At 46.5% G+C, this 27,075-nt stretch overlaps 1 protein-coding gene and 2 pseudogenes across 2 annotated transcripts; 1 reads left to right on the top strand and 2 right to left on the bottom strand.

Moving 5' to 3' along the window:
- Nucleotides 1-14,573: 14,573 nt before the first annotated feature.
- Nucleotides 14,574-16,191, bottom strand: LOC136450343 (uncharacterized; annotated as a pseudogene).
- Nucleotides 16,192-16,721: 530 nt separating this feature from the next.
- On the bottom strand, nucleotides 16,722-25,165 carry LOC136450342 (violaxanthin de-epoxidase, chloroplastic-like). 2 transcript variants are annotated; one of them, XR_010758314.1, is made up of 4 exons: nucleotides 24,763-25,165; nucleotides 20,296-20,714; nucleotides 18,362-19,770; nucleotides 16,722-18,197 (listed from the first exon to the last, which is right to left on the bottom strand). XR_010758314.1 is itself a non-coding variant. In XM_066450737.1 (2 exons), exons 1-2 carry the CDS (start codon nucleotides 20,617-20,619, stop codon nucleotides 18,469-18,471), a joined length of 1,626 nt encoding a protein of 541 aa, XP_066306834.1. In that variant the 5' UTR covers nucleotides 20,620-20,627; the 3' UTR covers nucleotides 16,722-18,468. The 2 variants fall into 2 exon arrangements, 1 of the variants encoding a protein (XP_066306834.1); XM_066450737.1 differs by lacking the exon at nucleotides 24,763-25,165 and having other exon boundaries at nucleotides 16,722-19,770; nucleotides 20,296-20,627.
- LOC136450344 (uncharacterized) lies at nucleotides 20,882-22,965 on the top strand (annotated as a pseudogene).
- Nucleotides 25,166-27,075: the final 1,910 nt, after the last annotated feature.

The following is a 27,075-nucleotide window of genomic DNA, read 5'->3' as shown; positions in this document are numbered from 1 at the left end:
ATTTTGCCTTTGAAATTTGGCCCTAGTCGTGACTGAATCCTGGGTCCGCCATTGGTCCGCTCCCTCTTCTTCACGCACCCTCCTCTGGCTCAACCAGTTGCTCCTACATCTCCCTCTCTTCCTCCTGTGTCTGGCGCACCGCTTCTCTGGCCGCCGTAGCACGGCCAGTAGCAGCCGCCGCTACTGCATGCCACCGGTACTTGTGGCTAGGGCGCCGTAGGTGGCCTCTGGTGAAGCTGTTGCCTCCCAAGAGTGCGCGCGGGCTTGGCCATGCTGAGGTGCTGCATCCCGCCGCCGTGAGCCCACCAGCCGACCCAACCGGTCGTTTTCCCGTCCGTCCCCTGCTCTCGGTACAAAGAAAGGAAGGAGAAGGACTCATGCTCCAAATAGAGGCTTTTCTAGGGTTCTCAATGTAAATCTTGTGACTCACATGAATAGTACTGCTAGACTATGGATTGATTTGTGAAAAACTCAAGGGCCTTAGCGTAAATCGTCTGTCTTTTATGGTTTCTCTTTTTCTTTTCCCATAATCTAGCTGAAGCTTCGAAAAATCATAGTAAATCATAGAAACATCATAAAATAGAAAATGAAGATTTTCTAGAATCCTCATGACTAGATATATGCAGTGGATGTATAATCTTGTATGTGTTAGTGGAAAAATCTTGCTCTAGATGTTTGCCTATGCTTTTTAGGGAGAAATTCATATCTACTGTTATATTGCTCCAATTGACGTGAAATTTTGATGGTAGGCTTCTCATGTTATGCTTAAGAGTGCTTGCATAAGCCTTTGAAGAGCCAGTAAACTGACTCTCCACCTTCTTGAGATACTTAGTGACGGTGGTACATTCTAGGGATTGATCCCCTTATTGGACCTTCAATGGAGCCCTTAATCACCATCAAACACTTACGGTTTGAACTATCCCACTTCGCATGATCAAGGTCGTACTTCATTCTTACTGTTGCATGGTCACGCTCCCAAGTAGCAAAAGTTGCATCAGTCTCATTTTCTGCCCTCCCCGGGTCCTTAGGCTTAGTGGGACAGGGAGAGGTTAGCGCTAGATCATTATCGGACAATGCAAGTGCTATCTCAAGCTTCTCTTGTCATATGTTATAGTTGCTTCTATTGAGAGGCGGAATGGACGAGATAAACATCATTGGGTTGTATCCTGAAAACAAAATCCGAGAAAATGAGAAACTTTTAACATAATAATTGTATGCCTTAATTTAACGTTGGTCAAAATTAAAACATACAATGTGCTTCTACATTAACTCTACATAAATAGAACTAATGCACGGAACTCATAAATAAACTTATAATATTGTTATCATCAACATTGGTCAAAAAATTAACAATATCATAATTTGACTTAAACAAATATGACTACTCCTCCAATTAAATTTTTTCCGTTGGTTCCAATTTAATTAGAGGATTAACATAATTATAGCAGCGGAAACATTAAATGAATTTATTCTACTTCAAAAGCATTTCATGGTCCTCATCTACTCTCTGGAAAAATCTAACACGGTTGTGCAAATTTTATCAAAGATTTAAACTCATACTTTGACTAAAATTCATCAAATAAATCAGAAGGTGCTTCTAAAATATAAAACTTAAACTCAAAGGCTATTGTGCATTTGGCCCAGTAGCGAAAATGGCCCACGGCCCAGCCGCGCGCGCCGCGCTCCCCCATGCCCAGGCCACAACCTAGGCTAGGGCCAAGAAACTCCTTCCCCACCTGGGCCAAAAGCCGACCCAGCCGTCCCTGGCCATCCATCTCATTGGACGGTTCCTCGGGGGTTTCAACGGATCAAAGCCGCAGCCGGGTGGCCTCCCCCAAAATGCTAGGTCATCTCTCTCTTCCTCCCCCTTCTCTCTTAGTGCCGCAACAGCGGCGGCTGCCCATGGCGGCCGAAGAAAGATGGCGACGCCGGTCCCCTCGATGGTGCGCGCGCTCGCTCTAAGTGGAGCGCACCGCCATCGAGCGGTCTAGCGACGATGCCCTAGGCGCCTGCACATGGAGCGTCAGAGTGTCGGCGAGCCTATGGCTCGGCCAGTCTTCCCGCACGCCATCAACAGACGGCGGCAGTGGCGACGGCGATGGAGAAGGCCAGCTAAGTTCCTCCTCGTCCCATCCTTATCCTCTAGGGTTAGGGTTTCAGCTGAAGTCAAAATTTGAATCACCTCCTTCTATTTTCTTCCCCAAACTAGATCTACACGCTAACCTAGCTTCGATACCATTGTTAGAAAACAAGGATCAACTAGGTGTAGATCAGTGGGTGATTTCTCTTACATTCGGAATAAACAAGTAGATCATCCTAGAAAGAGAACTAAAGGGAGAGAGAGGGTGTAGAGAGGTAGACCACCGGGCTTGGTGGGGGAGGTGGCCATGGTGACAGTGTCTGATGATAGTGGTGTCCCAATGGTGAAGGCTAGTGATGACGATCCAGTGGTGGCGGTGTGCCAGCGATGGCGAATACGGTGACGCTTCTCGTCGCTATCAGCGCACCCTCTAGATTGGATTAGGGTTTGTCGGTGGGATTCTTTGTGCGATGGTGAACCTCTTACCTTGAGCCCCCGGTGAAAGGTCCTTGTGTGGTTTTGGTAATTGAGTGACAACCTAGGTGGACTAATTGTGTTTATGTGAGATACACAGGTAATTAGTCTATAGGTACATGTGTGTGAGCAACATATGCCATGAAGGTGAAAATGGCTTAGAGATGTTGCAAAGCTCACACATGTGATGATGAAGGGCTCATTGCACATGAGACATGACATTGAGTCATGTGATCAAGGTGGAGAAGATCAAGACAAGACTTGGCTTGATGGACCGGTTGCAAGCGTGAAGGGCAAGTCGAAGGCTTTGGAGTGATGGACCGCGTGGCGGTGAAGCTTGAGCAAGACTTGGCGCCGATAGACGAAGGCAACAGGTGAAAAGCAAGTGAAGTCAAGATCGATGAACCAATATGATCACATAATGATATTAAGTGGATCATATCATTGTTGAATCGTTTTAGGTGCATGTGTTGAATCGACATTGGAGGAGATAGGAATGGAATGCATAAGGCAAAGGTATAACCTAGGGCATTTCATTTCACCTGGTCATAGGTGTGTAGAGAAGTTTATGATCAGGTTTAGGATAGATGGTCGTACTATCAAGAAGGGGCAAACTTGTTTGCATATCAATCATCTAGTGCCACTCGAGTGATCTAACTTTGCATCGTCGCTAGGATTGAGTGGCATGGCAAGTTGAGTGGCTAACACCCTTGAAAATGTTTGTGAAAATATACTAACACATGTGCACAAGGTGATACACTTGGTGGTTGGCACATTTGAGCAAGAGTGAAGAAGTTAGAGGTAAAAATGAGTTAGTTGCGCTGGTCACAAAGTGACTGAACGCGTCCGGTATGGAGACCGGACATGTCCAGTATGTGGCTCAGGACTGAACTGCACAGTGCGACCGAACGCGTCCGGTCGCCACACCGGACGCGTCTGGTGTGAATCAGCAAAGACGGTGTTCGGTAGGTCTATTGATCGGACGCTGGCAGCGTCCGGTCCGGTGTGACCGGACGCGTCCGGTCATCCGTGGGTGCTTACTATACTCGACCGGATGCTGAGGCTCAGCATCCGGTCAGTTTCTAACAGATGCGTTCGGTTGGCCCTAGAGGCTTACTGGACTCGATCGGACGCAACGGTTGAGCGTCCAGTCATTTTGGTACTATGTGTCCGGTCGTTTCGTGCTGAGCAGTCCGGTCGTCTTGTTAGAGAGCCATTGGAGGCAATGGTAGGACACGTGGCTGGTTAGACAGCTACTGGACATGTTTCGGTATAGCGACCGAACACGTCCGGTATTCGCGATCGGTGCATCCGGTGCAGCGCCTGGTGCTAGCGTCCGGTCGACCCGAAAAACACCCTAGTGAAGGGGTAACAGCTCTATTTGTTCGTGGGGTTATAAATAGAAGCCAGTGATCAGCCTTTGGCCGAGAGCTGAGAAGAGCTAAGCACACTAGAGCCTAGGTGGCTTGTGTGGTAGTGCTTGGGAGCCCTCCATCTCACACATACTTGATAGTGATCATCCGATTATGTGAGTGAGCGATTCTAGTGTGATTGCAGTCGTGAGGTTGCATCGAGTGGCACTAGGTGATCAAGTTGCAAGCCAGGTGGTGCTTGTTACTCTTGGAGGTTGCCACCTCCTAGACGGCTTGGTGGTGGTCTCCGTCGAAGCCCACAAGAAGCTTGTGCTGGTGCTCCGGAGAAGAGCTTTGTGAGGGGCATTGTGCTCGCCCTGCGGGAGCCATGAAGAGCAACTTTAGTAAAGCGTGTCATTGAGCTACCCTCACTTCCAGGGGTAGGTTCTTGCGGCGCCCGACGTGCGGGCTTGGTGGGTGATGCCAATTAGCCGCCGAACCACCAAGTGAGCGGTCGACACAACGGGGACTAGCGTGTTGGCAAACACATTGAACCTCGGGAGAAAAATCATCGTATCAACCTTGTTCTTCCTGTTGGTTTGCATCTCCATTACACAAGCTTGCGATTACTTTCATATACATTGAGCTTGTGTTGTTGCTTTTGTAATTAGTTAGCTTGTGTAGCTTGCTAGTTACCTTCTTGCTTGTGTAGCATAGAAGTAGCTCCCTTGCGTGGCTAATTTGGTTTGTGTAACCTTGTTAGTCACATTGCTTAGTTTGTGTAGCTAAGTAATTGCGCTCTCTAATTTAGCATTGGTTGCCTTAGTTATTGAGCATTGCTAGTGAGCTTAGGTGGCTTTGTGCTTTAGCTTACTAGCATGTGTAGGAGCTCCCTTGTCGCTTAAAGTACTAGTGGCATAGGTTTGTGTGACCTTGCTTCTAGAATTGGTTAGGAGAGTTCTAGCTAGCCCGGCACCTTTGTTGCTTAATTAGTATCTTTGAAAGGTGCTAGTGAATATAGATGGAGGGGTGTAGTCTTGGCTAGATCGATAGTTATAATTCCTGCACTTGTTTTGGTTAGCCAACGTAATTAAGTTTTAGAAAAGACTATTCACCCCCCTCTAGTCTCCATCTCGACCCTTTCAATTGGTATCAGGAGCTCGGTCTCTCATTTGTGGTCTTCACCGACCCGAGAGGATGGCGTCTAATGGTCTAGATGTTTGTGAGGCACACATTTTTTATGGCACAAACTTTGCACTTTGGAAAAATCACATGCTTGATCATTTTCAGTGCAAAGGGACCTAAATTTTGGTGGGTTGTCACAAGTGGTCTCACCCATGTCTTGGACCATAGAAATCTCACCAAAGCTCAAAGAGTTCTCTATGAATTTGATGCACATGCTTGTTGTTTTCTAATGGAGGCTTTAAGCTTTGATTTGATGAAACAAGTAAACATCAAGGGAACCGCTCGTGAGATATGGGAGTCCATCAAGGAAACCTTCGATGATTCCTCCACATGGGATGATGGCAAATTCAAGGAGGATGAGCCCAAGAAGGAGATGCATGAGTGTGTTGAGCATAACCACAATTTGGTGATTGTGGAAGATTGCTCCACCTCATGGTCAAGTGATGATGATGATGATCGATCAACTACAAGTTCACTTTACAAGGTTGATGATGATGCCACAAGTGTTGCAAGTGATGATGCTACCCCATGCACACTTGATGGTAATGATGGTTCATGCTCAAGCCATGATGAAGATGCTACTACAAGCTCTCCAACTACATCACCACATTGCTTCATGTCACAAGGTGACACCAAGGTAACAAATGATAATGTGGTTGATCATGTTGATTCATATGATGAGCTTGTTAGTAGACTTGCTAGTATGACCATGTCTTTAGAAAATGAGAAAGCTAAAACATTGAAATTAGAAAATGAAAACTCATTTTTAAAGAACTCTTGTGAAGAACATAAGAAATTACTTGATGCTTATAAATCTTCACATGATGAGCTAAAATTGAATCATGAGACACTACTTGCATCTCATGATGAATTATTAGAACAACATGCTTCTCTCATTAAAGTGTTTATAAAGAAACTTAAAAATATTGAGAGCTCATCACATGGATCAAATGATAAATCACAAATTGTTGCTAACCCTTGTGATGTAGGCAAGAAGCATGTATCCACCTCTTGTGATGATTTATTAGATATGTCATGCTCTTCACATATAGATGCTTGTTCTACTTCTATGTCTTGTGAGACTAACCTTTTGAAGGAGAACAATGAGCTAAATGAACAAGTGAAGAAATTGAGCAACAAGTTAGAGAGGTGCTACAACTCTCAAGTCACCTTTGAGCATATGTTGAAGACTCAAAGAAACTTTGGTGATAAGAGTGGAGTCGGCTTCAAGACTAGCAAAGTCAATCATCAAGAAAGCCGCAATGACATAAGTGGCATTGGTTTCAACAAGAGCAAGATCAAGGGCAAAAGATGGGGCAAGAGAAGATATGAAAGAGAAATGAAGAAGCAAGAACAAGAGAAGCTCTCTCATTTCATGTGCTTCAAGTGCCATGAAGTGGGACATCTTGCAAATGGTTGCCCCAATGAAGAAAAGCTCAAGTTGAAGAAAGAAGAAGAGAGGCTAAGGCATGTGAAGTGCTTCAAGTGCCGCACTTGGGGTCATCTTACCTCAATGTGCCCAACCAAGCAATTGGTGAAGCAACAAGTGAAGCCTCAACCAAAGCCACAAGTTGAGCAAGAAAAGACACCCCAAGAGCAAATCAAGATCAATCATGAAGATGGTGGTGACTTGATGATAAAGAAGAAGAAAACAAGAAGGGGTGGAAAGGCAAGGCATCCAATGCAAGCTCAAGATGCCAAGATGATGAGCAAGAATGAAGATGAGAAGAAAGATTATGCTCACATCAAGTGCTTCAAGTGTGGAAGTATGGGACACTTTGCCTCTAAGTGTCCTACCAAGCTTGAGAAGAAGGCTCAAGCAATCCATGAGAGGCAAGGCAATGAGAAGCACCACATGAGCAAAGAAGAGAAGGCTCAAGCAAAGAGAAAATGCTACTCGTGTCGGGAAAGGGGACACATGGCACATTCATGTCCCCTAGGTGATATTTCTAAGCCTATTTCAATTGTTGATAATAATATGCTTAGAAAGGATGACAATGGTATCTCATTGGTTGCAATTGCAAAACATCCCGCTATTCATACTAAGGCTATGCCTAAGTATGTTGCTCCTAACTTGAGAGGACCCAAACTTGTTTGGGTACCATCAAAGAGTGGATGATTGATTGTAGGTACCATCGACATTGGAGACTTGATTCAATTGATCTCACATTGTTCATCATATGTTGAATCAAGTTATGAAGCTTAGTGCACATCCGAACCCAATGCCAAGAGAAAATTGAGTGAAGTCCAAGTGCTACAACATACAAGTGTCATATTCAAGTTGTGGTGATTCATTGGATATATTTGATGACTTGCAAATAATTGAGTTGAAGCTTGCTAGTTGGATGATCATGAGCTAACCAAGGTATATCTCTTGTTGATCATTTTATTTGGGTGCATATGAGTTGATTGAATTGGATAAATATGCAAAGTTGCTTGCTATAAGTTGATTGAATGGATAATTGCTTAGTAATCAAGTTTGGATTGATTTGTGTTGGATAAATTCATGAGATGACTTTTAGTAAGTGGTTTGAATGGATATATGTCTTATGGAAGTATTCAAACAAGTTAGTTTCAAGTTTGATTCATATTTGATGAAGTATAGCTCAATTGTTGAAATCTGTCCTATAATTAAGAATCTGAGCTAGCTGTGATCTTAGCCATGTTTGAGTAATCAAAACCTATTGGATTGGCATAAAAATTGGTGTACATGCTCTAGACTTATGGTATAAGATGCTGTACAATTTTCATGAGAAATTGGATAAGAAATGCTTCGGTTTTGGAGTGGATCTTGTCAGCTATAGTGCAGCAGTTTTCAGCATGTAGCAGTGGTGGAAGAATTGATATATAGGCAGCAATCTAGAAGTCAAATGAAGCTCAAATTTTTACAGCTGCTAGATAACTTAGTAAAGAACATCTCCACCAAATTTCGTGGTATTTGGATTTGTACTTTGGGAGATATGCTTATTTCTTGAAGGGTACAAAATCTGTCAGAAAAGTGACAAATGTTGGATTGATCTAGAGTCACTTTGATTGAAAGGTCCTCAAGTTGGAAACATGTTTACAAGTGTTTGAGGTACCTAAGTTTGGTTTTGAGATGATCTTGAAGCATGACAAGATATGAGTACAAGGCTATTTGATTGTGGAGTGTACTTTGCACACATTTGGTACTCAAATTGAAAGATCAAGATCAAACTCAAGATGAAGTTGAAGTTTAAGTTCTAGTGACTATTGGAAATCATTTGGTAGAAAGAAAAGGACTTAAACAAGAAGAAAGAAAAGGACTTAAAGAAGGAATCAAGGTTACTCACCAAGTTAAGTCCATCACTTGGATCAATCTATCAAGTCATTTCAAGTGAGTATCAAGAATGATTCTTGGAGAGAGGTCACTTCTCCCTAGTGTAGCGTGTTGCCGTCTATGTGTAGGTGAACCAAGTGTGGTACTTGGAAGGCTAACATGGAAGTGGTGATCCGAGGAACATTTGAGATGCTTAGTTGAAGCAATCAAAAGGGTTGATCAAGAAAAGCAAGCAACACCCAAAAGAGAGCTAATTATGATATTTCAAGTGGTATTCTCAATTTGATGCTCTCATGCAAGCAAAGATCAAAAGATAAAGCAAGCCAACCACAACAAGAAAGTGCACTTGATCATAAGTGGTATTCATTTCATATGGGTGAAGAATGAAATTCAACATGATATCTATTGGTCTTCACCAAGCTTATAATTGGACTTCACATTGCTATTGGAGTAATGAATTGGAATCTATGTGACTATCCTCTACTCCAACATAGCAAAGGTATCATTGTAATGTGCATGATCATTTCATCCCTTACTAGTATGCGGTTAGTGCATATAGTACATGCTTCATAGGATCATGCATAACAAATGAAATGCTTAAATTCATAGCCTACCACTATTGTTTGAATGATTACTTGATCTAGTGGTTAGTACATGAATTTGTTCATGAGCTAGTGAACCCAAGTACTTGACTCAATTTGGATTGCTAACAAGTGACAAGTACAACATTGGCAAGATAACCCTTGCAAGAGGTGTGAAGAAGCTTGTCATTGGTTCAAACCGGACTTAGAAGCTTAGGCAAATCAATTTAGTTCAAGTCAATCATAGAAGCTCATGATAGTGATAAGAGTACAAGCACAAGACAACAATGCAAATGGATATCTAGTTTATTGTTTCAAATGGTATCTAGACTCAAGTTTTTTTTTCAAGAATCTACAAATAATGTCATAGATCAACTCACAAGTGATATCCTATAAGTGGTACTCATGAAGATAGAAAATGTTCAAGAAATGGTTTATATTGAAAAATCCAACAAGTGGTTCCATACTAGAAGATTCTTTCAAATGGTATTCACTTCATACAAGTGGTATCGTATCTATACATAGTATCAATCATGCAAGACAATGGTTCCACAAGTGATCCTCAACTTTAAGTGATCATCAAATGAAGAATGCATCCCTCAACTACAAGAGCTCAAGTGTATCAAATGGATGACCCATGCTATCATATGGGAGGTGTCCCACAAATTGATATCAAGATCAAAGATCCTATGTGTGGTATCTCAAGAAGCCCTACACAAGATACAAGGGGTACAAGTTACAATGTGGTATCTACAAGTGGTGTCATTCCAACAAACAAGTGATGTCCTATAAAAAATGCAAGATTCAAGCCTCAACCATCTACCCCAAACGTATACCTTTGCATCAATGAGAAGCACACCTTTTATGGAAATTGATGATAAAGGGGGAGAGATTGTACAAAGATATGAAAGCTTTGAGATTGAGATTGTACAAGAGAGAGAGATAAGATATAAAAGCTCAAAGAAGTAGAGGTTGGACATGGACATGGAACAAAGAGGGAGCAACATTGAAGAAAAGAGATGGATCAAAATTCTTGGACAAGAGAAGCACACAAGTAGGGGGAGCAAGCTCATGAACTTTGATTGATTGCATTTGATATGTGCATATTCATGTGCTTGCTTGCATTGCATAAGTTTTTAAATTCAATATGCATGCTTGTGTGGTGTATGCTAGTTGTAGAATTTGTTTGATGATTTGATAACTAGCATGCATAGGATGATAGCTAGACACTTGGTATGTTTTTCAAGTAATGCTAGTACCTTGCTTTTAATGATGATCTCACAAGGTATCTAGTGTCTTTATTTCCAAGTTATATCTAGCTAACCATGGTGCTAAGGATGAACTTAAAGATGCAACTCCGATTGGTACACGCTTCAAATGTTTATTCTATACACCTTAGCATCATTTTGTAGTAATTACTCTCCCACAATTTTAATCTATGCATATGTGCGAGCTTCAAATCAAACATTCTAGCACATATGTAGGGGGAGCTAATACTACCATCTCGGGTTTGTGGTACTTGTCCAAAATCATTTTCACATGGTAAAATTGCTTGGGCAAGCAACATGAATCCAAAAGAGCTTAATTTCCATATCTTTGTAGAGTTGTCATCAATTACCAAAAAGGGGGAGATTGAAAGGTCCTTGTATGGTTTTGGTAATTGAGTGACAACCTAGGTGGACTAATTGTGTTTATGTGAGATACACAGGTAATTAGTCCACAGGTACATGTGTGTGAGCAACATATGCCATGAAGGTGAAAATGGCTTGGAGATGTTGCAAAGCTCACACATGTGATGATGAAGGAGCTCATTGCACATGAGACATGACATTGAGTCATGTGATCAAGGTGGAGAAGATCAAGACAAGACTTGGCTTGATGGACCGGTTGCAAGCGTGAAGGGCAAGTCGGAGGCTTTGGAGTGATGGACCGCGTGGCGGTGAAGCTTGAGCAAGACTTGGCGCCGATGGACAAAGGCAACGGTGAAAAGCAAGTGAAGTCAAGATCGATGAACCAATATGATCACATGATGATATGAAGTGGATCATATCATTGTTGATCGTGTTGGTGCATGTGTTGCATCGACATTGGAGGAGATGGAATGGAATGCACAAGGCAAAGGTATAACCTAGGGCATTTCATTTCACCTGGTCATAGGTGTGTAGAGAAGTTTATGACCGGGTTTAGGATAGATGGCCATACTATCAAGAGGGGCAAACTTGTTTGCATATCGGTCATCTAGTGCCACTCGAGTGATCTAACTTTGCATCATCGCTAGGATCGAGTGGCGTGGCAAGTTGAGTGGCTAACACCCTTGAAAATGTTTGTGAAAATATGCTAACGCATGTGCACAAGGTGATACACTTGGTGGTTGGCACATTTGAGCAAGGGTGAAGAAGTTAGAGGTGAAAACGAGTTAGTCGCGCTGGTCACAGAGTGACCGGACGCGTCCGGTATGTGGCTTAGGACTGAACTGCACAGTGCGCCACACCGGACGCGTCCGGTGTGAATCAGCAAAGACGGTGTTCGATAGATCTGTTGATCGGACGCTGGCAGCGTCCGGTCCGGTGTGACCGGACGCGTCTGGTCGTCCGTGGGTGCTTACTGTACTCGACCGGACGCTGAGGCTCAGCGTCCGGTCAGTTTCTAACCGATGCGTCCGGTCGGCCCTGGAGGCTTACTAGACTCGATCGGATGCAGCGGCTGAGCGTCCGGTCGTTTCGGTACTGTGCGTCTGGTCGTTTCGTGCTGAGCGTCCGGTCGTCTTGTCAGAGAGCCGTTGGAGGCAACGGTAGGACATGTGGCGGTCAGACAGCTACCGGACACGTCCGGTATAGCGACCGAACACATCCGGTATTCGCGATCGGTGCGTCCGGTGCAGCGTCCGGTGCATGCGTCCGGTCGACCCGAAAAATGCCCAGTGAAGGGGTAACGGCTCTATTTGTTCGTAGGGTTATAAATAGAAGACTGTGGTCGGCCTTTGGCCAAGAGCTGAGAAGAGCTGAGCACACTAGAGCCCTTGGTGGCTTATGTGGTAGTGCTTGGGAGCCCTCCATCTCACACATACTTGATAGTAATCATCCTGATTGTGTGAGTGAGCGATTCTAGTGCGATTGCATCATGAGGTTGCATCGAGTGGCACTAGGTGATCGAGTTGCAAGCCGGTGGTGCTTGTTACTCTTAGAGGTTGCCACCTCCTAGACGGCTTGGTGGTGGTCTCCGTCGAAGCCCGCAAGAAGCTTGTGCGGTGCTCCGGAGAAGAGCTTTGTGAGGGGCATTGTGCTCGCCCCGCGGGAGCCTGCGAAGAGCAACTTTAGTAAAGCGTGTCATTGAGCTACCCTCACTTTCGGGGTAGGTTCTTGCGGCGCCCGACGTGCGGGCTTGGCGGGTGATGCCAATTAGCCGTAAACCACCAAGTGAGCGGTCGACACAACGGGGACTAGCGTGTTGGCAAACACGTGAACCTCGGGAGAAAAATCATCGTGTCAACCTTGTTCTTCCCGTTGGTTTGCATCCCCGTTACACAAGCTTGCGATTACTTTCATATACATTGAGCTTGTGGTGTTGCTTTTGTAATTAGTTAGCTTGTGTAGCTTGCTAGTTACCTTCTTGCTTGTGTAGCATAGAAGTAGCTCCCTTGCGTGGCTAATTTGGTTTGTGTAACCTTGTTAGTCATATTGCTTAGTTTGTGTAGCTAAGTAATTGCGCTCTCTAATTTAGCATTGGTTGCCTTGTTATTGAGCATTGCTAGTGAGCTTAGGTGGCTTTGTGCTTTAGCTTACTAGCATGTGTAGGAGCTCCCTTGTCGCTTAAAGTACTAGTGGCATAGGTTTGTGTGACCTTGCTTCTAGAATTGGTTAGGAGAGTTCTAGCTAGCCCGGCACCTTTGTTGCTTAATTAGTATCTTTGAAAGGTGCTAGTGAATATAGATGGAGGGGTGTAGTCTTGGCTAGACCTGATAGTTATAATTTCGCACTTGTTTCGGTTAGCCGACGCGATTAAGTTTTAGAAAAGACTATTCACCTCCCTCTAGTCGCCATCTCGTACCCTTTCACCCGGCCCCCACCTTCTCTTTATAGCGCTGTGCGACGGGGACCCACCAGCCATGTGTGCGGCTGGGCGTCCTCGATCAGGGCGCAAGTCAGGGTCCAACTCGGTCGTTGGACTGAGCCAGTGGAGATCAATCTAACATGATGATGCTCTTATCAAATACATAAAAAATTGCACAAATCCAAATTTATAATAGACAAAATAAAACATACACTTTATTTTTTTCGCTAGGGGTAAAATGACGACTTAACACAGTTAAGTGCCTAAAACTGACTGAAGGCCATGTAGGTAAGGGATTTTCGTTTTGGGACCTTATATGTAAGTTTATGAAAAAAGATCATTAAAGGAAGATGCATTTTTAAGATCATACAGGTAAATATCTTTTTTATTACACTTGCTATAAGTGGTTGTGGACTGCCACATGTGGTATTTGCATGTTTCTCTCGGGCCAAACCACTGCTGAAGAGGAGCACATTACCTATTGGTCACCACTAATGACCTCTTGGCTCTAGTTACAAGCGCTTTTGCTATATGTCACTTGTCCCATTTTGGTTGCTTCGGGTGTAAGGGCCTCTTTGATCCACTGATACTAATAGTTCAAAAGCTACTTAATGGTTAGTTAACTAATTAGTAGGCCTAGTTTGGTTTCACCTACTAATAGAAGGATGTATAGTTGGTTGAAGGTGTATATGAACTATTTGCGTATCTTCAACAACTAATAAACTAATTGTTAGCACCTTTGCTTGCTAATAGTTAGCAAGCCGGCTGTCTGCTAATTTTAATTGCTAACTTAAATAGGAGGATGGATAGTTGGTCGAAGGTGTATATGAACTATTTGCATATCTTCAACAACTAATAAACCAATTGTTAGCACCTCTGCTTGCTAATAGTTAGCAAGCTGGCCTGTTTGGATCTTCCTCTGCTAATTTTAATTGCTAACTTAACATTAGTGGATCCAGACAGATCCGGACAGGCTCTAACACATTTGGACTACTTTTGCGACGTGTGTGATGGAGAGAGGGAGCCGGTACCCGCTAACTTGTCCACACCAACATCAAGTCAGTAATAAGACATTAGCTTTGTTGTTCGTGCTGACCATGCAATCGGCATCTCCTCACACACTCGGAGCCCGACCTGGCTAGAGAGATCCAAAATCCAAGGATGGAGAATCGAGTTTTGGTATGAATGTGAGCCCAGTCATGGCCCGTAAAGGGAGCGTGAAGGCAAAGTGCGATGAGAGCAGCGAGCCCGTCGAGCATTCCAGCTCTCGAGTTATCACTTTTTCCCTATTTCCAAAAAAAAAAAAACTTTTTTTTGTAATGCCTGCACGGTGACTGCGAAAGCACAGTCAACTTATTGCGAGAGCGTGTCGGCGTGTGGCTCATGCTCATCTGTCTGCTACTATTACTAGCTGGTTATCCGAGGACAGAGATAAAGACAGCTTCAGGTCCCTCTCCTGAATTTGATTCCAAATCTACCAGAGACCAAGAATTTGCTTATCAAACGGCAGGAAAAATAGCCCTTGTTTCTTGTGTCGAGTTTCCACATAGAAGTTCAGATAATAGCGCAGTGGATTCATTCCAAAGTCCAAACTGAACAAACGGGTGGATAATTCCACAAGTAATCAGCCCGTATTATATTATCTAAAAAACGTAATTAGCCCGTAGCATCTGCTCGGACTTATTCGGCACAAGGAGAAAATATTGGACCGCCAGACATACTCCAGTGGCTGGCTATATGATGACGTAGTCTGATCTCAGTCTCACTGCTGACTGACAAGCAGCACTTATTCCTGACCACGAGCAAACGAAAAGAACTGATCAGCAACCACCAATCAGCGGCTCGGCACTTCGGCACGATCGCTTCATTACTTGGGCCTCCCGGCGAGCATGAACGCCTTGAACACGAGCTTCCTGGGCACGGTGGGCGCGCCGCCCCACTCCTCCTCCACACGCTTCAGCGCGTCCCGCGTGACCGCCTCCAGGTCCGCGCCCTTGGCCCTCGCCGTGGTCACGACAGAGCCGGTGTTCAGGAACCCGACCAGGTCCTCCAGCGTCATCTCCACCTCGATGTCCACGTCGGCGGGCGCGCCCTCGGCGCCCACCCCGATGGGCTCGAACGGGAACGGCAGGGCCCGGTACCGCTCCATGGCCAGCCCCGCCCGCGGGTCCTGGTACGGCCGCAGCGCCTGGTAGAGCTGGCCGTGCAGCGCGTCCTCGAACGGGTGGATCTCGTAGTTGTAGCCCCACACGGCGACCACGCCGCCGGGCTTCCTCAGGGCGCGGTTCACCACGGCGTAGAAGAGCGGGATGTCGAACCAGTGGATGGAGGTGGCCACCACGATCAGGTCCAGCGAGCCCTCACCGCCGACCAGGGACACCAGCTCGTCCTCCGAGAGGTGCTCCGGGGTGTGGAGGTACCGCACCTTGGGGTGCGCGATGGCGTGCCGGAGCTGGCCCTCGCTCACGTCCGTCGCCACCACGCTCTCGTAGTGCTCCGCCATCTGAGTTTTTTTCCCCCCAGATGTTCGTTTCAGAATGAATCAGATCGAACGGTGTAGCAGCTACTGAACATTCGATGGAAAGCTTACGCTGATGGCGGCCTGGCCGGTGCCGCACCCGGCGTCCCAGGCGCGCTGGTGCCCTGCGGTGTAGGCCGGCCAGCATGGAGAACCACTCCTTGGGGTACTGCGGACGCTTCTTGGCGTACGTCTCCGACGGCTTCTCGTAGAGCCCCGCCATTCTTTCTCGCTTCTCGGCTTCAATTGTCTCGGTATCCCCTGCCTTTCAAGTGCGGATTGCAGGGTCTGATCTGGATGGAATTTATAGCCACAAAAGTGGTCGAAGTCGTAGCCAAGTCAAAGTAGTCATATGATCCCGTTCAAAAAGAGGAACTTTGCATTATCCACTGAATCACGTATATTTGACTCAAACTGCAACATCACATGGGGTCATGGGGAATCCTGTGCAGCAGCAGAAACCGTACACAACATGAGATGATTTTCCACATGGTATCAGGAAAGCAGGGACAGGCTGCTCAGAGCAATCAGGTAAAAACAAGAACGACGTCATGTTTTTAAGCACTAGTTCAGCGGTACTTTTTAACTGAAGACATAGTGTTTTTCTATGATAACAAATCAACATCAGCAGTAGCCAAATCTGTAGGTTGTAGAAACTTGGGTTAACACAAGGAGATTCATCAAATCTGAAACATGTATATCAGTGGAATAACTCAATAAAGCAAATCAACGTGTCGGATATCGTTATTAGGGATACCCAAAGCAAGTAAGGTTAGCGCCCATATTGACTCCCCCGCATGGTTCGAGACGTATTAAAAGGTCTCGAGCGACCCTAAGGCTGCGGGCTCTGTCTCGCTCAAGGTCGCGGGTTCCGTCTCACCCGACCCTCGGGTGCGGGCTCCGTCTCGTCCGACCCTCGGGTGCGGCTCCGTCTCGCCCGACCCCTTAGGTGTGGGTTTCGTCTCGTTCAACCCCTCGGGTGCGGGCTTTGTCTCACCCAAGGTCATGGGTTCCGTCTCGCGCCTACCCCTCAGGTGCGGGTTCTGTCTCGTCCAACCCCTCGGGTGCGGGTTCCGTCTCGCCCAACCCCTCGGGTGCGGGCTCCGTCTCGCCCGACCCCGAGGACGCAGGCTCTGTCTTGCCCGACCCTCGGGTGCATGCTCCGTCTCGCCCGACCCTCGGGTGCATGCTCTGTCTCGCCCGACCCCAAGGATGCGGGTTCCATCTCGTCCGACGGGGACCCATACCGCCACCAACCACTCCAGGTCCAAGCGTATGGGCCTGGGTCAAAACTCTGACACTAGAAAAGAGGCTGACACGCCTCAATGTAACACGTGGCCATGATGGGCCATACCTGGCGATTCACATCAAGAACAGTGTTGGCGCGTGCCCGTACTCTTCTGCCTAATCCTCGTACAGACGCTGCCAGGCGCGTCAGTTCACCACGACGTCCACCGGGACGGAGTGGAACGCCATGACCGGCAGATGACGCCTGCGCATGGCGCCAGTGCCGAACAGGGCCGCGACGTGGAGCCGTCTCTGTTGACATCTACAGGATCGGTAGGACCCGCATGAAAGAGAAGGACCCGGCAATCCTAGAAGCCTTCTTCTCTCTCTCGTTCTTCTCCTTTTCCCGTTGTAACCCGCGCTTTATCTTCGCCTATAAAAGAGGAAGCAGGGCGCCCCATGAAAGGGGCCCAAACGAATCGGAACACAAGAGCACGACACGGGCACACGGCTGAGCGGCAATCGAGCTCTCAGCACCTGTTCACTCTTTCCACCAGAGACTTAGGATCTTTTCCCTCTCTCGCCTGTTTGTAACCCCTACTGCAAACAAGTGCCGGTAACACAAGCAGCAACGAAACTAGACGTAGGCACGTTCCGTCTGAACCAGTATAAACCCTTGTGTCCTCCGAGCACACCATCCGAGTCACACGGGTAAAATACAAATTTACTCATCAATGGTCCAAAAACACCGACACAACGTGAGGTTGGTCAGTTGCTTAGTCTAACTTGTCTGCCCAGATACACCTCCTGCTTGACCAATGTGTCTCCTTCGCTCTGATAGCGAACTGAGCTGTCTGAACATTACAAGATGCTTCAACAGGTACTGATGGGAACACCGAAGATGCTAAAAATGAACTAGTGCGTATAAAATGCTGAATCAACTACAAGACGCCATTTTCATCTTTATTCCAAATGTACAACGAGCAGTCAACTCTTGGTCTCATCAATGATGATGAATACATCACTACATCAGAAGTAATTTCTAATACAAGTACTCAATCAAAGATTACTACTAAATCCGTCCCAAATTATTTAACGTTTTGGCTTTTCTAGATACATTGATTTTACTATGTATCTAGACATAGTGTATATCTATGTGCATAGCAAATGCTACGTATCTTGAAAAGCCAAAACATCTTATAATTTGGAACGGATGGAGTAGACAGTAAATACCAAGGTAATTTAATGCAAGAAAAAATCAGAACTCCTGAGTTATGTTACGAGAGATTTAATACTGGCACAACATGGTAGGAAATCAGTTTTGATCTTGCAAAGAGTATTGCAGCTCTACACAGGTGATGAAGAATTGAAGACATCTGCTCACCAGTGCAGGTTGTAACCAGTGTGATCTGTTGCTGTAAATATAAAAGTCCTGAAGAAAAGCAGACATTGTAATTGATAACTTAGACACTAGTGTATACTGTACAGGTGATGATCTTGTATTCAAAATCTTATTTCTTAATCACCGAAAACCCTGATGGCAGCCACAAAAGATAGCCATTAGGTTACATGTGTATTAGAAAGAAGAAAATATACCTGCAGGTTACAGATGAGCTCTCTTCAGCAATACATGTCCACTTGTCAGTACATCTTTGTATGTACGACATAATCATTTGGGAGTCACTTGAACACATTACAAATTATCATCTTCTCTGCAAAATACTAGTTTCTTTTCCTGGAGAAATCTGATGATGCAGCTTTGAACCCTCAGGAGTTCCCAGTGGCGCACCCATGCAGGAACAGTTATCAACTGTATAGAGCTCCCATTTCTTTATAGCACACTTCTCTAAAGCAGAGGCCAATCTTGGGTCTTCCACATCAGGATAAGACCCATCTGGAGTAACAAGCACTGCTCCAGTGTATGATAGCCCAGCAGCCTGTGCAGCACCATGATAATGGAATAGACCCCAGCTGAAATCCTCCGCAACGTCAACAATTGTCCAAAATTCTTTGGAAATGACACCATTATCCAACACACTGAAGTAAAATGTACCAGGAGTGCTAGCCCTTCTCACACGATACCTCCTGCGCCTCCAAACCAGCTCTCCTTCCAGGGTTTTGACCTGAAAAACCGGCTCATACCAAAATGAACCTTTGGCTTTCCCTCTGTAGAATAACTGATACTGACATGGGAACTGATCATATGCTGGATTTTGTCCAGCTGCCACTCGCCAACTCCATTCCATGCTGTCCAACCAACCAACAAATAGATCTTCTGCGATTTCATGGCTTAGTTTTTGTTCTCTGAACATGGTTAGTGGCATTACATTCGGTTTACTGGGTATCTCAGCATTGAGGTCAAGGCAATTGTTCTTCTGCAAAACACAGAGAGAAAAGGCCTCCAGATACGGACTTTCATATGATACAATACAGCGATAGTTGCAGACTTGATCAGTCGGGGAACAGGAATTCAAACACTGAAGGGCCTTCCTACAGTTAGGGTCAAACAGACAATTAAGTATCTGAGGACCACAGTTCTTTATCATACAACTTAGGGTAGAAAGACCTTTTGCCCTTAGATTTTTCAGCATAGAAACTGGCCTTATGTATGCATTTATGACAACAAGCAAGCAAAATCTAATGTCATCTGAATTGTGTCTTTCCCAAGCATTAGATATGGTCTTCAAAACTTCAGCTGATTCCTTTACACCACTTGGTTTCCCAATATTTGCTAGCTTTCCAAACATGTCCTGCTCTCCAGTGTATTGAACATATGTGCCACCTAGCTTGTTTACTAAAGATGGAGATGACTGAAAGCAAATTACATTAGAAATGTGTTTGCTGTTGTTTATAAGCCATTGAACAGCATCCTGGTTTGTTATTGCAACATTGAGTAGCATATCACATTGTGACAGTAACTCTTTCCTAAGATTATCATGATCAATCAAGTTGTCTGTGAAGACAAGCATTTCAAATCCTTCATCGACCCACTTCAGCCTATCTGCCTAAAGGAAACAAACCAATAAATGCATGTTGAAGGAAGGAAACTGATATAATCAAATTATAGGTATTAAAAAGTGAACATTAAACCGATTCATTTCCTCTTCAGAACACTTATTTCTCAAAGTGTATTATATTGGTATAAGCATGTAAAATACAGAATGAAAACGTGAAGCACAAAATAACTTCATCAAAACATCAATAAACACAGGTAAGAAATGCAGTGCACATACGAGAGTGTGATCCGGTAGGTTGACCAAATCGTATAATTGAGAAAATAAGACTACCAATCGATGCAAAGATTATAGAAATTGTTACTACATCAGCAATGCTGAAAAGGAAAAATCTGTTTGTTTACAGATAATCACAGATACTACTAGTTGGACGAACAAAACTGTAAGTATCATCAGTCTAGCAGATATTAAAATCCTAGCATGAGCAGAACAAATTCAAATATCCGGCTATTCCAAATTAACACACACAATGACACAGTACGACGTTGGACTGATGGATTCAGAGAGGGAGCGTACCATATGGCGCATGACCTCTTCCCAGGGCGTATCCTTAATCGGGCTGATGCTACCTTCTCCAACCACGGCGACGATTCGTACGGTTGCAACTGGAGACGTGGCATGGCCAGCAACGTCGTCGCCCCTTGGCCCCGCGGGAACCGCGGGCGGTGGGCCGGGAGAGCATGGACAGGCCACGTTACAGCCACCGCGCCAGCGGAAAGTGGCAGTGCGAGGCGGGGAGAGCACTGGAGATGCTCCAGGGAGGCCGCGCCGGGAGAGATGGAGAAGGCAAGAAGCGGCGGTGGCGGAAGCGGAGGCGGAGGAGGGGAGAGCGGTCGCCATGGAAGGACGTGGGCGTGGGCGTGGCCGCGTCGCAGGCGTGGCAGGAGCAGGCGTCTGGGCCTCGAGCTTTCGAGTTCAAGGACCTTTCTTCCTTCCTGGTTCCCGGGCAGGATCGTTACGATGAAAAATGGACGGTCCAGATAAATCCTAACGGAAAATTGTAGGCGGTCTAGTTTTGCAAAAAATGAAACAAAAGAATTCCAAAAGTCCAGCCCGATAATGCAGTTTTCCTCTCCCCATTCGATCGTAAACCGCACGAATTCTCTAATCCGCCGCCTCCAAATTCAAATCTCTCGGGCTCTTGGCTCGCCATCTCCTCTCCACTCTGAGAACCCGCCATCGCCATGGAGACGAGACTCTTCCTCGCCCTCCAGTGCGTGCAGTGCGCCACCATGCAGGTGCGCAACTTGCGCCGCTGCCGCAGCCGAACTGCGCAAAACCCCATTCCAACTGATCCGGTTCCGTTTCTCGGATTCGCTTTGGTCTCAGGTGAAGCAGCAGAAGAAGAGCAACAACAAGTGGGTCTGCGTGGTGTGCAACCAGCGCCAGTCCGTGCTCCACGTCCACGCCCGGGGCTACCGCGCTGCCGATCTCCGCCGCTTAGTCCAGGACGCCAACCTTGCCCGCGGCCGCCGGGAGTTCGCGCCGTTGGCCGATCCCGACGTGGGATGGGACCCGGCGGTGGTTGAGGAGCAGGGAGATGTGCTCCCCATCGAGAAGAGGCAGACGGAGTGGTCCGAGTATCTGGACGATTTGGGGGAGCCGGGTAATGGTCGTGGTGGCCTGGGCGCCGATGCTTCAGATGGAGGTATGCTCGACATACGACATGTGTTCGATGTAACGCTGCAATTCACATTTCAGATTCTGTGTGTTGTGTTGACAAATGTTTTTTTATGGGATTGAGAGTGGATGTTCTATTGGTTTATTGATCTTGTGCAACTACTGTGGTTATTTGGTCCACTGCAGTGCAATTGAGTTTGTGGGGTTATTGTCCCTAAAACTCTAAAAACCATTTCAGTTACATGTTTATTTGGTAAGATAATGTGGCTGTGGCTTTGTAGAGCCAGTTGCAAACTTGTATTATACAGTCGTGGTTCAAAGGCTGAACTGAGGTCTCACTAAGCTGAAACAACATACTTGTGTCTTTTTTTCTGTGAAACAGCATACTTGTATCGTTAGTGAGTAAGGTTTTGCTGTCTTATATGTCTTGAATTATTGGAGCAAGCCATATAAACTACTGTTATCATTATCATGAAGATGGCACTTCTAGGTGTAGGGACCTTCTGTCTTACCTTACATCCTTTTGTCGTCATTAAATCAAGTGTCCATGTTTGTATGGCTAGGTCATCAACTCATCATTGTCCAGGAAGCCAGACAGTAGTCCAAGTTTCTAAGACAGTAACCTCATTCCCACATCTAATTGTTCGATAGAAATTAATCACATCTGCCATTATGAAACATTTATTTCTAATTTGTGCTTTACATATTCAAATGAGGTTGCATATTTGATTGTTATAAGCTGGTTGCCTTTGTAATTCATTTATTATCAAGTTTTGAACATGTGATGGCTAAAATTGTGATGCATCGTCCAACTGTTTCCCCGTCGAAATATAGAATCAGGTGAAGGAATTGAGGGTGATAACTGAACTGCCTCAAAAAAGACCTAAAGTTCGGCCTCTCAAAGCCCAATCAGATGTAGTAGGAAAGAGAACCAAGCTGTCAACACATCCCACTTTATATAATAAGCGGCAACAAATTAAGCAAGGATCAAGTCCCCGCTGTGCAACTACTACTGCTGAAGGTAACATGCAAACCCTAATGACAAATCAGACACTTGGTAATTTCGAATTAGAACACTTCTTATTTCTTTGATAAAAAAAACTTATTTCGAGGGAGGATTGTAAGACCTGAAAGAGATCATACTCTTTTTCTGTGCAGTGCAAAGATCGAAATGGAGCAGGTATTTGGACACGAGCCTTTTTGGTGAGAGGAAAGGGTCTGATACCCCTGGGCTGCGCTGGACTGAACATGACGAATATGCCTCTACTGAGGCCACTACTGATGTAGTGGTGGAAGATGAGGTGCACCCTGATTTCATCTAGTCTCATATTGGATTGAAATGGCAAATGCTTTGTGTTTTGGTAGCGGGTAGTTTGACAGAGACAAAATGTGCTGCTGGCAACACCTTGTTAAGACAAGGATGTGCAGTACTTGGTACCCGAGGGGAAGAAAATGTGCTGTTCCTGTATGATGGGGCACTTCACAGTAGATTGTGTTGTAAGAAGAAAAGCTGAATGCAAAATAGGATAATCATTAACTTTCTGAAACTATAATTTTATCATCGAATCTCTTCCACGTCTGGTTTTTCTAACTAGACCCCGTCTTTCAAATTTCAGGTCATATATTTCTGTAATGGTAGCCTTACTTCCTTACCGGAACTAGAGATCTTAAAGAATGTCTTTATACTAGTCTGTAGTCTCAGTGACACCTATATGTCAAGTATGAGTTCAGCCACCTGAGACTCAATTAATAAAGTATTACATCACTCCACTCAGTTTTTCCATATCATGAAACTGCAAACTTGGAGATATTAGAAAACTTCTGTTATCATCCCCTCGATGAGGCATTTTAAAAAATGGAGAGCCCTTTATTTTAAAACTCTATAACCAAAATAACTTCTAAATTAATTAGCCAAATTGCTGCATAATTCTTATTGGAAGTTGCAACTTGCTCACTTGTACACCTTCATAGTCCAGCTTATTTAATACAAAAGAGAACAAGGGATCATTGTGTTATGGCAGTGAATGATTGCTATGTAAGGGCGTCTGCAATGGTGGTAGCTACGTAGCTGCTTACGTGGAGACGAGAGACAAAAGAAAAGACTATTTTATACATTCTTATTTTTCTATGTACTATTGAACCTACATGTTCCTCTCTCAGATTCTTAACTACGTGAAATAGATCAGCTATTTGTTCATCGCTAGTGAGTAGTGACTACTCTCTCCTATTTTTCCCTGTCCACATCAGAATAGCTAGCTGTTGGAGACGCCCTAAGTGCAGAATCAAACACTTTTGGTGATTGATTTCTGTTTTGTTAAAAGCGGAAAGGAATGGCTTTATCTCTTTCAATCCGGTCCCGGTTCCTTTTTTCATCATTAACCCTCTTTTGCATGTCATAATGTATATAATCCAATGGAAGCGCACATAGGGCGCGTTTGTTTGCCTGGTCCAGCCGGGCCACAGCGCCCGTGGGCTGCAACCAAGAATGTTTGGGTTTGCCTGGACCTCCTTTCCAGCCCGGCCCGCACGGCCATTAAAGCAGGCCTCAACCAGGCCCCAGGGGTTTTCGTTCCTCCCGGGCTCGGCTCGAGCGGGCGCAGTGTGTGCGATTGCCTTCCTTCCCGTCACCTCCCTTCTTCCCGTGGGAGATGAGCGCTCACCCAGCCGCATGAGAAGGTGACTCGTCGGCGACGACCATGGAGCGGCGGTGGCGGTGTTCGAGCGCCCAGGGGAGCCGCGCAAGCTGCGGGGGCGCTGGCCCTAGCCGATGATGACCTGAGGCCTCTCGGCCACGCACGCAGGCAGATCTGGCGGCGACGGCGGCCGTGCCCGCGACGGCGCATGGCGGCGCCATGTCTCGGTTATGGCTCGGCAAAGGTGGAGGCGGGTTCGGTGGGGCACCCTTCTTCCTCAAGCGCGAACCATGGCGGCCTCACGCGCGCTCTTCCCCAGCCCGCAGGCGAGCACGAGCCTCGCGTGGGCGCGCGCGAGCCCGCCTGGCCACCGCGGCCGTGCCGTCCTCGCTCACCACGCTCGCGGAGCGCAACGGCACGCGGCTCCGCGTCCGGTGCGCGGTCCTGTCGCCTGCGCCCTTACCGGCGGTGCTGGTTGCCGAGAAGGTTAGCGAGTCCGGGCTGGCAGTGCTGTGCGGGAGTTCGCGGACGTGGAGTGTGCCTACGGCATGTCCCCGGCCGAGCTCCTCGCCGTGCTGGGCTCGCCCTCCATCCCAAGCGTGAGGAGGAGGAACACAGGGGCACGCGGTAGCAGCAGCAGGGAGCGAGGAAGAAGAAGAGGTGGCGCCAGCAAGGTGCTCGATGAAATGCCTATGAGGTGAGGAAGAAGAAGATGAGGTGGTAAAGATACCTGATTCCTTGTGCAGGGTAACCATATACATTGAGCCAGGCAAACAAACACCCGCTCGCCCTCAGCCGGCCCCTACTGCATCTAGGCAAACAAACAAGTCTAGTTGCAACTCTTGGAGCTGCCTCCCTCTACCCAGGCCCGGCTGGCATGTTCCGGCCACCTTTATTCAGGGAAATAAACACGCCCATAGTTTGTCTTAACTTGGCAGCGCCATGCTTGTCCTGAGCCCTACCAGTACCAGACCAGGTCATCAGTTTAAGTTTAACAGATCATCTCATTTGTGTGTAGTGGCCCCCGATACCCCAGTGATATATACATTCTTCGCTGAACTTCAGTTTTTTTATAGGTGTCGCGTTGTGGGCATGTTCAGGCCGTTCCGTTCTGACCGTAGGGCATACATTTTGGTGGACATCAGTTTAGCCCTTGTTTAGTTCGTGAAATTTGGAATTTGGGGCTATTGTAGCACCTTCGTTTTTATTTGGCAAATAGTGTCCAAACATTGATTAATTAGGCTTAAAACGTTCGTCTCACAATTTCCCACCAAACTGTGCAATTAGTTTTTCTTTTCGTCTACATTTAATGCTCTATGCATGGGCCGCAAACATTCGATGTGACAGGTACTGTAGCAACTTTTTAGACTTTGGAGTCCAACTAAACAAGGCGTTAGTTCAGTTCCGTGCCAACAGAGCTACACAACTGGATGCCATCAAAGTATTTAATTAAACGCAGCCTCATCCATTGACACTGCACACTGGCAAGCACAAAGCCGTGCCTGCCTGTGCGTTGGCGTGCTTTGAATCGCGCCTTTAAAGCAAGCAAGCGCCGACAGCTCCGGCGAGCCGTCGGCATATATTGCCCGTGCGATGCACGGCGCTCCACCGCGTGGCTTCCCGTACCGTAGTCCGTAGGCATCGCGACGGCGATGGCTCAGCTGCATTTCCTCCCGTACCCGCCATGTCTTTTCACGTGCTTGTTCTGTTGTTCACGGTCGCTGGAGCATGGAGCCAGAAACCGTATACGGCCTTCGGCGTCGCCACGCGATCCAGGGTGGATTTGTTGGTAGCGGGTTTAGAAATATCTCTCTCTCCGTGGTCTGCCTGCCCCATCTGAATCTCGAAAATGGCGGCTCTCTACTGGCAGAATCGCAGGGAGTCTGGCGGAGGGACCCGGTTTGGGTGCTGAGACTCTTTCTTGTGGTTGCAACTTGCTTCCACAGAATGTCACAAGCTCACACACAATGCATGTGAGGTGAGGTGGCTGAGCACTTGAGCAGAGGGAATTTCTTGTTTCTGTTTCTGCATCAAATAGAGTCACTTGACCATGTGGCAAATATCGCGGTGATGAATGGGTGGATCATTCACTTCTTTGTTGACAACAGACATTTTTTTTCTTTTTGATGAGCACCAACTGGCTGCTCGAAGAACAGCTGTGCTGGTCCAGCTATCTGGCTCTGGCTTTCTGTTCTGGGTACCCCCACAGAACTGTATTCGGGTCAAAGCACTGAGTGAGATAAATCACCGTTGCAACCCCCGAAAGGCCGCAGGTAATCATACGGCCCTTCACTTGATATTGCCGTAGTAGGACATAAAGCACGGGACGGGTAGAATCAATAGGCGCGGTACAGTCACGGTGCCAGGCCCCTCTCCCTCTTCATTATCACAGCACCGCAGGAATAACCGTGGCCTCGTGTCGTGTCTGCCTCGTAGCAGGTAGCAGCGCTCCCCCGGTACAATCGCGCGCCAATGCAAGGGGATCGCCACTGTGGTAGCAGTATCGACTAGTCGTAGTAGGAGTAGCTCAATGGAGCAACCGTGGTTCATCGGTCCTGCCGTCCTAAGCACCACTAAGCGATGGTTTGGTTGGTTAAGCTCGTCGCCTTCGTGTCCTTGATAATTGGTGTGCATGCACCGGAACCGGACACCGGCTGTCCGATTCGATCCCATGCTTCTTCCATTGCCGCCGCTAGCTACCTGCTTTTGGCGGATTTTCTTTTGTGCTGGGCGTGATGGTGACTGGACGTTACACGCACTCATTATCATGGCCGATGCTTTTGCGTTACCGTTAGGACGCCCGTGCGCGACGAGGTGCACGCGCCACCGACCGTCCGCACTCACTGTCTTGCCGGATAGCAATATGGAGCCAGCTATGTGACTTTGTTGGAATGTGTTGAGGTGGCTAAAGCAAGCTTCCTTGGTGTACCACTGCCAGCTTCGCCTTGGCTGCCTCCAAATTTTCACTTGCCCTTTGCTTGCAAACACGCCGGGATGTGCCGCTGTTTGCTCTAGAAGACGAAACCCGGGACAAGACTTGACT

Source organism: Miscanthus floridulus, chromosome 5 (assembly GCF_019320115.1).
Source record: "Miscanthus floridulus cultivar M001 chromosome 5, ASM1932011v1, whole genome shotgun sequence".
In the NCBI taxonomy this organism is placed as follows: domain Eukaryota; kingdom Viridiplantae; phylum Streptophyta; class Magnoliopsida; order Poales; family Poaceae; genus Miscanthus; species Miscanthus floridulus.
The sequence above is the reverse complement of the archived record's forward strand: the minus strand, read 5'-3'. Positions and strand labels throughout refer to the sequence as shown.

What these genes read in the sequence shown, in the direction of transcription:
- LOC136450342 (XM_066450737.1), bottom strand. Translation starts at nt 20,619, where the DNA reads ATGGCGACCGCTCTCCCCTCCTCCGCCTCCGCTTCCGCCACCGCCGCT. An exon ending in AAGAGGTCATGCGCCATATG is followed by an intron (nt 19,771 to 20,295) that starts GTACGCTCCCTC and finishes TGTTTCCTTTAG; the next exon opens with GCAGATAGGCTGAAGTGGGT.